This window comes from Triticum dicoccoides, chromosome 1A (assembly GCF_002162155.2).
Source record: "Triticum dicoccoides isolate Atlit2015 ecotype Zavitan chromosome 1A, WEW_v2.0, whole genome shotgun sequence".
Lineage (NCBI taxonomy): Eukaryota > Viridiplantae > Streptophyta > Magnoliopsida > Poales > Poaceae > Triticum > Triticum dicoccoides.
Window position 1 is genome coordinate 585,272,485 of NC_041380.1, and position 9,288 is coordinate 585,281,772.

At 44.6% G+C, this 9,288-nt stretch overlaps 2 protein-coding genes across 6 annotated transcripts; one reads left to right on the forward strand and one right to left on the reverse strand.

Annotated features, from left to right (window-relative positions):
- The first annotated feature begins 1,193 nt into the window (after positions 1 to 1,193).
- On the forward strand, positions 1,194 to 4,328 carry LOC119292715 (short-chain dehydrogenase/reductase 2b-like). 5 transcript variants are annotated; one of them, XM_037571453.1, is made up of 6 exons: positions 1,194 to 1,396; positions 2,106 to 2,217; positions 2,322 to 2,565; positions 3,208 to 3,354; positions 3,511 to 3,705; positions 3,801 to 4,328. In XM_037571453.1, exons 2-6 carry the CDS (start codon positions 2,183 to 2,185, stop codon positions 4,197 to 4,199), a joined length of 1,020 nt encoding a protein of 339 aa, XP_037427350.1. In that variant the 5' UTR covers positions 1,194 to 1,396; positions 2,106 to 2,182; the 3' UTR covers positions 4,200 to 4,328. The 5 variants fall into 5 exon arrangements, with proteins under 5 accessions (XP_037427350.1, XP_037427348.1, XP_037427358.1 ...); XM_037571451.1 differs by having other exon boundaries at positions 2,166 to 2,217; XM_037571461.1 differs by having other exon boundaries at positions 1,196 to 1,396; positions 2,166 to 2,217; positions 3,289 to 3,354.
- A 364-nt stretch (positions 4,329 to 4,692) lies between these two features.
- On the reverse strand, positions 4,693 to 9,028 carry LOC119292748 (protease Do-like 1, chloroplastic). Its single transcript, XM_037571470.1, has 8 exons — positions 8,631 to 9,028; positions 8,387 to 8,509; positions 6,660 to 6,831; positions 6,176 to 6,213; positions 5,871 to 6,069; positions 5,617 to 5,769; positions 5,090 to 5,224; positions 4,693 to 5,010 (listed from the first exon to the last, which is right to left on the reverse strand). The coding sequence occupies exons 1-8, from the start codon at positions 9,011 to 9,013 to the stop codon at positions 4,933 to 4,935; spliced, it is 1,281 nt and encodes a 426-aa protein (XP_037427367.1). The 5' UTR covers positions 9,014 to 9,028; the 3' UTR covers positions 4,693 to 4,932.
- Between the last annotated feature and the right edge of the window lie 260 nt (positions 9,029 to 9,288).

Here is a 9,288-nt window from a genome sequence, read left to right on the forward strand (position 1 = left end):
TTCAATTAATTTCACATTACAAAAAATAGGATTTTACTCATTTCAATAAACAGAGTTTACTCATTCCAAAAAAATTATTTCACTAATTTGAAATACGGATTTCACTCATTTACAAATTAATTTTATTATTTCAAACTAATATTTCATTTATTTCAAACAACTGATTTCACTCAGTTGAAAAAACTTACTTCACTCATTTCAGAGAACACATTAGATTCACTCATTTGAAGTACTATATTCCACTCGTTTAAAAAACTTATTTCACACATCACAAAAAAAAAAAAAAATTCAAACTTTGTTTCACTCGTTTCAAGAAACTAATTTCACTTATTTCAGAAAACACATTACATTCAGTCAATTGAAATACTATATTTCACTTGTTTCAAAAAGTGATTTTACTCGTTACAAAAGATAGATTCCGCTCATTTCACTAGTTTCAGAAAACACATTACACTCACAATATACAGAAATAAATAAGGATTTTTCACAAAAAAGAAATATTTCAATTAAAAAACTATTTTACTCATATAAAAAATATCATTCAAACACATATTTCTCTGCAGTAATTAAAATCTATGAAATTAGATTTTTGAACTAAGTGAGATCTATGAAAATAGCTACTTTTTCAAATGTGTGAAACATGTTATTTTTAAATCTGACTGACATAAGCAGTTTCACACAGAGTGAAATAACATGTTTCATATGTTCCATATATAGAGTGAAATAAATTTCGAACACTGAAATAAGCAGTTTCACATAGAATATATAGAGTGAAATAAGTTAACTGAAATGTTGAAAATTAAATGTATTTGAAATCTATCCAAAATTGATCTTGTTCTAAAGGTCTTGACACCCGGAGATCAAATATATAAAATATTTCACATATGTAATTTTGGTTTAAAAGATATTAATGGTTGAAAATGTCAAATGAAATTTAAATGGGTACCTTTGTTATGGGGGCCAGAGGAGGAGAGTATGTCTGAGCCATGCATGCATCGTACTGACAAAAAGTGCTGACAAGAGTTGACAAGACGTTTCATACATGATGATGTTCAACAGAATACAAATAAATAGTAGTATGCATGTAGACAGCGTGCACCAATCTCCAAAAATTTAAGGATGAATTTAGCACCGGTACATCCCTGCACCGGTAAAAAGAGGTTTGCGGTTCCTTGCAGCCTCCGACATTGACCGAGTATGAGTTGAGCTCTTGTCTCAGCATGGCCCAGTGATAAAAATACAGTGGAGAAAGTAAGCAAGATCGGCCATCTTTTCCAAGCGCAGAGGCAAAGTTGTGCACGAGGAGGGCGTGCGGCATCGACCAACTGCAGCCCAGCGGCGCCGGCGCATCTTCTCTCCCCACGCCGTCCCGGTGGGAGTCCTCCGTCCCTGTCAGGTTGATCCCTTCTTCCTCCCTCCAGTCCTAGGCCCTAGCTCGACGGCGGGTTGGTTAGTAGGGGAGTGGCAGGAGGTGGTCGGTGAGGAGCGAGGAGGAGCTCGACGGCGTGTCCTCTCTGAGATGGCACACCCTCGCCGACGCCGGTGAGGTAGGGCCGGCCGATGGGGGGAGGCGCCGGCCGAGCGAGAGAGCTGGGACGCTGCTTGCTGCTCTCTGCTCTGCTTCTTATTCTGGTTGCTGCCGCTGCTTGCTGCTCTGCTTCTTACCCTATCCTAGTGTTGCAATCTGTACTGAAATTATTGTGCTGTATCATTGTATGGTATAGCCATTAGAAATATTTTGGTAGAGCAGTCCCTCGAGTGATTTGACAGAAAAAAAACTTGATATAAAATGCAAAATTGTGAAGATCATGGACTGAAAACATCTAGTGTCACGAGGTTCGGACTTGGGACTTCCAAGGGATATGCATCTGATAAACTCTAAACTGTAGTTGCTATTGCAGATTATATATGGAACTACTCTCTATGTTTACTTTTACAAGAAGTTTTATACAGTTCAGACAGTGCCTAAAACAGTTCAGGGTCAGCTGTCTATAACGTCTTATAAAAAACAACGGAGGGAGTAGTAAATAATTTCTGCTATATAATCATTTGCATCAAAAGTGCAGAACAAAGCATAATACTGAAAGTCTTTTTCTTTCAAACAGCTCAAAAGCCATTATGCAAGTTCCTTCTATTGTAGTACTCATAATAAGCAAAACCTACAGGACTAGAAGAAGCCACAATGGAAGGAAGCATCAGCGGTCCATCAGAGAAAAGGTAAGCAGCTTTCTGTCTGAGTAATAGCAGATTGATGCCTCATTTAGAGACAACCACCTGTTTATTGATTAGTTGCACTCTCATCGTTATATTTTTTCTCTTAGGGTTGCCGTGGTGACCGGAGGGAACCGGGGGATGGGGCTGGAGATATGCCGGCAGCTTGCGGCTCACGGGCTCACCGTCGTCTTGACGGCGAGGGACGAGAAGAGGGGCACTGAGGCAGCCGAAAAGCTCCGGGAGGAGGGGCTACCGGATGTCATGTTTCATCAGTTGGAGATCAGCGAGCCCGCCAGTGCCGCTCATCTGGCTGCTTCCATAAAGGACAAGTTCGGCAAGCTTGACATATTGGTACAGTTGCTTAAATTTTCAAATGAAGTTTTCAATTTGCAAAGGATTTGTGATACAGAAGGCAATTTCAACAAAATTGATGATCATCGCACTCACGCACACCCATAGTAGCCGGAAACGGGTAACGGTGGGCCGTCCCTCGATCTGGATTCATCGACCCGGAATCAGATTCGGGAACAAGGGTCGATTCGGTAAGATTCGATGCGGATTCGGTGTTTCCGCAGCTGGATCGTCGATTCAGGTTCGGCGACTCGACAGTCTTGGTTCTTGAATCGATCGAGTAAGCAAAAGGTCAGCCATATCAATCACGAACTCCTCGTTTTAATTTCTGCCCCGTTCTTTTCCACTCCTCTAAATAACTCCTTATTCTGCTCTCCAATTACTCCAAGGCTGCTAATAAATTTTCCATTGGGAAGGAGATAATATATTTTAGTCTTCATGAATCGACGATGCAGCCAGTTCCCTGTATAAGTACTCCCTCGGTCCCTCCCAGCCAGTTGCTCCCCGCACCCGTAAAGATTCACGTTTCTCGTTCCATGGTACCGTACCGGATTCATCATACCGGAATTGATTGGATCGCGTTTCCGTTTTAGAAAAATCGTTCTAGAGATGTATACCCTCACTGTACCCTATTTTTTCCAGCCCCCGACTCTCGTCCCCCGTTCCCGTTCCTCGTTCCCACCGTACCGGAAACATGGCAACTATGCGCACACCGCACCGCAGGTCAACAATGCCGGAGTGCTCGGGGTGACCACGGACGTCGGCGACCCGGCAACCCTCCAGGAGACGGTAAATTTGTCTCCGATATATATGTCGCATTCCCTTAAAATTCACTTTTGGAGTACATTGAGATCACATTTAGATACTGCTTTGCTTTGGACCGTTTGGAGCTGAAGTACTTACTGAGGTTGTTTGGTTGCATCCATGTCCATCACTTAACAACAGCTTGCAGGCATGGATGGGATGGAGAGAGCCGAGTGGCTGAGGCAGCGGACCACGCAGACCGCCCAGGATGCAGAGGACTGCCTGAGGATCAACTACCACGGCAACAAGACCGTCACGGAAGCCCTCCTCCCGCTCCTCCGGTCCTCCTCCGACGGCAGAATCGTCAACGTAACCTCTGCCTGGGGCTTGCTCAGGGTACACACCTCTCATCTCCATGTAGAGTATTTCACAACAAATTGAAACAAATTTGCTCACATCACACCCTGGCTGTTCACCTTGCAAAAATGCAGTATTTCAGCGGCGACGAGCTCCGGCGGGAGCTGGACGACGTCGCAAACCTCACGACGCAGCGGCTCGACGAGATGTCGGGCCTGTTCCTCGAGGACCTGGGCACGGGCAATGGCGCGCTGGAGCGCCGCGGGTGGCCGGCCGACCCGGTGTACGCCGCCTACATGGCGTCCAAGGCGCTGGTGTGCGCCTACACCAGGGTGATCGCCAGGGAGGAGGGCGCTGCGTTGCGGGTCAACTGCGTGCACCCCGGCTACGTCGTCACCGGGATGAACGACTACACCGGCATCCTCACCGCCGCCGAGGGCGCCGCCGCCGCGGTTGTAGTTGCGCTCGCGGAGAAGGGGGGAGTCACCGGCGCCTACTTCGATCGCACTGAACTGGGAGCGTCCTTTGTGTGATTTCTCCGTGGAGCAGTTGTTAGCTGGATATCTTTTTCAATAAAGTTCAATCTACTTAATATTACTTGATCTTTTGCAATAACACAATGTCATGAGTTGGTCCAGATATCTAGAATTATGTTTTGTTCACTTCTTTTTCTTTCAGAACTAGAATATTTCCAATGTCAAGGTAAATCTTTTGAAACTACTAGCAAAGTGTACGTGCAAAGCACGTCAACAAATATACAGCAGGGGGAGATGCATTCTCGACATTTTATTTCCTTCGATGCGAATATAGGAAACTCTATAATCGAGATGTTCTAACTTTAGAATCAGATTCTTGGCATGAGAAAAAGATGCTTCTAGAATAGTATGGATGATAGAATGCAGGTTCAATTAAAAGATCACGAGTCAGAATCCTCTGAGATGAAAACTTTATCCAATGGATGATACTCTTCAGACTTGTCAATTCTCAACCATTGGATGAAGCATATCTAATGGCTGACATTTGAAGTTATTGTCACACTATATATTGGTATAGGTATATAGACTAGTAGCATACGTAAGCAGATAGATCATGTACTGGAACAGTGCACATAAGGCATGAGCAATGAACCAAATTGATATTTTTCTTTTCATTCTTTTTACACCAGACAATTTACAAACATCAATTATGTACAAGGAGCTCCGTGGTAGGCCAACATGCTAATACCTTGTACCTACGTGAGAATACACCCGAGAAGGACACCGCTCACTATGTTTCGTCGAGCTTTGGTTCAAGGACCACAGCGATCTTCTCCTTCTTATCTCCGCGCAATACTTCCACGGTCACCTTTAAAAGAACAGAAGCGAGTATCTTAGCAGCCATCAAGGGAAAAAAATGTTCCTGTTGAACATGGGTGAAAGCTTACCGTCTCTCCGACTTTGCACTGATCCAAGATACGGTACAGGTCGCTTCCATTCGCAACCTTAGTACCATTAACAGAAGTAATTATGTCCCCGAGGATAAGTCGTCCGTAGGCATCCCGTTTCGTTGATTGCAGACCCTGCATACAACATAGCAAGCAGAAATATTTAGCCGCACAAGTCCTGTACCGCAGAAACGTGTCTAACAAATGCATTTCACAATTATATAGAAGGAACAGAAAATACGAGTTTATTCTACACATAAGTTTGGTTCTTATCAAATGAATTACTGCTCTGTTTCTTAAGCTATTCTTAGTTCCGACAATCAGAGAAGGCACATGAGAACATTGTTCAACAGATGCTATAATGTACTGGAGTAACAGTAGAAGGTTTTCTCATGCTAGGTGCAAAAAGATTGTTTACTGAAACTGAAACAAAATAAGAATTTGACTACTGTAAAAATATCTCGTGGTTTCCAATCAAGTTCCATTGAATTTGCATCAAACATGTGTATAATATAGATGGACAGTACCGCTTTGCCAGCTGGTCCGTTTGGGGGAGCATCCAAGACAAGCACTCCACTCAATCCAAGCTGCTCCACAGATTGGTCAGGGGCAAATTTTATCCCCAAAATAGGTCTTGTCACTTTCCCAAATTGTATAAGCTGATCCACGATACCACCAACCTGAATATGGTCGAAATACATGCTTTGTAATAAGCAAGAAATTTATAGGAAAAGAAGACCCAGAACAAATCCAAAATTATGAATTAAGCTGAGTGACATACTGTATCAACTGGAATGGAGAAGCCAACCCCAGATGATGCTCCTGAAGGTGAGTATATAGCAGTATTTACACCTATCAGGTTTCCAGAACTATCAAGAAGTGGGCCCCCGCTGTTACCAGGGTTGATAGCAGCATCAGTCTGTATTACATCCTGTATAGGACGTCCAGTTGCAGCTGAACTAATTTCTCTCCGCAATCCACTGGGGGAAATCAGAAGAGAACAAATAGAAGTGTCTCAGTTTACCAAAGACTGAACAAAAGAATCAGCAAACGAGGAGTCAATTCAACCAATCAATAATACTACACCTGATAACACCTGTTGTAAGAGTGTGGTCAAGGCCAAACTGCAAATATATAAATAACAGATGTCAGACAGTAATCAGTAGTTGCTTAAAGTAACATGCACATAATCGAAAGAGAAGCCCAAATAACTGAATTGTTTAAATCAACTCTTTCCATCCATGAACTATACTGAAAATTTACAAAAAATATATATGCCATACATAGTTCCTTAGCATAGAATCTGTTTGGCATATCGGTGGTTGGACACATGGACATGGACATGGTAGAGTATTTTCATTTCCAATGCTATTGCTACTGAACATAATCAGGATAAGAAACAGGCTGGCCCTACTGAAATTTCAACACAGGTTCAGGAGTTGAAATGAAAAGAAATTACTAAGGAACACAAAATGCAAGTAACAAAAACACTGAATGATTGATGTCAAATTTGCACATCAGCCGACATGTAGAGATAAATCATAGAACAACTGGTGTAAGAAGCACTCACAGGGTTTCCTATGGCATAAACTTTCTGACCAACCAGTAGGTCTGCTGACACACCAACTGGTAAAGGTCTTAGTTTATCCTTTGGTGCTTCGATACTCAAAACAGCAACATCCTTGTCCTGGTCAAATCCGACAACTTGCGCTTCATACACCGACTGATCAGCAAGCGTGACCCTACATAAAACTAAAACGGTAATTTCACTTCGCCATGATACAATTCAAGACAACCCTGTCATAAATATTCAACAAGATGGTAGCATACTATCTGCAGATCTGAGTAAATTGACATCATGTGAAATTAGCAAGGAAGCAAACAAAGCATGACTAACACGTAAATAAGGTTTAGAAGAAACCAAAGTGCATAGGTCATTGTTAGCATTTCGCATCAAAGTCTCGGATCTAGCATTAAGTACTGGATGAAATTATGAAAGATGGAATCCAAAATATAGTCACTATAAAGCTTCAAAGATGTGTCACTGTGTCAGGCTAAACATCTACTATAACTAACCAACAGCCTACAACCTATGGATATATTTGCTACGCACAATGAATCCAAATGATAACAAGTCATTAGCACGAGCATTAATGGTTCACTGTGCTATTAAAAATAAGCAACCACGTCCACATTGCCCATGCTTATATCAATGTCCAGTTGCGGTTCTGCAACTCTGGTTTCCCCTGTTTATTCATTCGTTATAGTTCTTAGTTCTTACAGTTACAGGTCCACAACAACTGCACCATTCTATGAACCTTCTATAAAAGTAAAATCTAGCAGAATTGTCATGCTGATTTGAATTTTTCTGAAGAATATTGGTAGCGACTGGCTCTATTAAGTGTTAACCGACACACAAAACAGTCGGGATGGGTGGACACGCTGGTAAAGGTCTTAGTTTATCCTTTGGTGCTTGAATACTCAAAACAGCGACATCCTTGTCCTGGTCAAATCCGACAACTTGCGCTTCCTACACCGACTGATCAGCAAGCATGATCCTACGTAAAACTAAAATGGTAATTTCACTTCGCCATGATACAATTCAAGACAACCCTGTCATAAATATTCAACAAGATGGTAGCCTACTATCTGCAGATCTGAGTAAATTCACATCATGTGACATTAGCAAGGAAGCAAAGAAAGCATGACTAACACGTAAATGATGTTTACACGAAACCAAAGTGCATAGGTCATTGTAAGTCTCGGATCTAGCATCAAGTACTGGATGAAATTATGAAAAATGGGATGCAAAATATAGTCACTCTAAAGCTTCAAAGATGTGTCAGGTTAAACATCTACTATAACTAACCTACAGCCTACAACCTATGGACATATTTGCTACCCACACCGTATCCAAATGACAACGAGTCGTTAGCAGCGAGCTTTAATGGTTCACTGTACTCTGCTATTAAAACTAAGCAATCACGTCCACATTGCCCATGCTTATCAATATCCAATTGCAGTTCTGCAACTCTCATTTCCCCTGTTTAATGTGTATTCCTTCGTTTGAGTTCTTACAGCTCCACAGCAATCACACCATTCTACTCCCTCCGTTCCAAATTACTCGCCGTGGTTTTAGTTCAAATTTGAACTAAAACGACGACGAGTAATTTGGAACGGAGGGAGTATGAAGTATGAACCTAGGATAAATGTCATATCTAGGAACGGGCATGCTGTGATTTGAATTTTGCTGAAGAATATATCGGCAGCGAGCAACTCTGTTAAGCGTTAACCAACCTGAGGTCCGAGGCGCCACGGATGACATGGAAATTGGTGACGATGTGGCCGAGCTTGTCCCAGACGAAGCCGGAGCCGGAGCCCTGCGGCACCTCGAGCACGTCCAGCGTGAAGGCGTCCTGCCTACACACCAAACCAAAACAGAGGCCCCAAGCTTCTTCGCATTAGGCGCCAAGGCCAAACAGATGGACACACCGTGGCAATGGAAGGGAAAGGGGGCGGGGGAGGATGGGCCCAGCCATACCTGACGGCGAGGTTGGTGATGTAGACGACGGAGGGGGTGTTGTCCTTGAAGAGGCGCACGGTGGCGAGCTCGTCGGCCTGCAGCTTCCGCGGCGTGGCGACGACGAACGCGGACGCGGCCCCGGCGTCCCCGAGGAGCAGCGCGGCGGAGGCGAGCGCGACTACCAGGGGCCCCGCGGCGGCCGCCAGCGCCCGCCGCGCGGCCTCGGCGACGGGGCCCACCACGAGGTCGCGCAGCGGCCTCCGCAACGAGGCCGGGAGCGCGAGGGGGCCGGCGGGCGGCCTGTTGGCCGCGGCGCGCGCGATGTGCCTGAGGGAATGGCGCGGGCGCGGCGGCGGGCGGGCGAGCGGGGAGGGGGCGGAGAGGAAGCAGGCGGCGGCCATTTGGGAGTGGGGGGAGAGCAGCAGCAGCAGCAGCCGCGGGCTGGAGCTCCCGTGGAATCGGGATGGGTGAACGCGCTGCGCTCTCGTTGGTCGTGTGCTCCGCTTATTGTCAAACTTTTTTTTTTTTTGCTTTGTTGACTAGCGAATGTATGTACTACTGCCACTGGCGTCTTCGTTTTGGTTCGGGTTGCTTCCGATCCGTTCTCTCCCTCTCCTCCGTGTGTTTTTGTTTTGTTTCGTTCCCACTGTGGCCCAGGCCCACGGGGGGGTGGCTC

What these genes read in the sequence shown, in the direction of transcription:
- LOC119292715 (XM_037571453.1), top strand. Translation starts at nt 2,183, where the DNA reads ATGGAAGGAAGCATCAGCGGTCCATCAGAGAAAAG. An exon ending in AGCGGTCCATCAGAGAAAAG is followed by an intron (nt 2,218 to 2,321) that starts GTAAGCAGCTTT and finishes TTTTTCTCTTAG; the next exon opens with GGTTGCCGTGGTGACCGGAG. An exon ending in CGGCAACCCTCCAGGAGACG is followed by an intron (nt 3,355 to 3,510) that starts GTAAATTTGTCT and finishes ACTTAACAACAG; the next exon opens with CTTGCAGGCATGGATGGGAT.
- LOC119292748 (XM_037571470.1), bottom strand. Translation starts at nt 9,013, where the DNA reads ATGGCCGCCGCCTGCTTCCTCTCCGCCCCCTCCCCGCTCGCCCGCCCG. An exon ending in TTTATGCCATAGGAAACCCT is followed by an intron (nt 6,214 to 6,659) that starts GTGAGTGCTTCT and finishes ATATATTTGCAG; the next exon opens with TTTGGCCTTGACCACACTCT. An exon ending in CTTACAACAGGTGTTATCAG is followed by an intron (nt 6,070 to 6,175) that starts GTGTAGTATTAT and finishes GATTTCCCCCAG; the next exon opens with TGGATTGCGGAGAGAAATTA.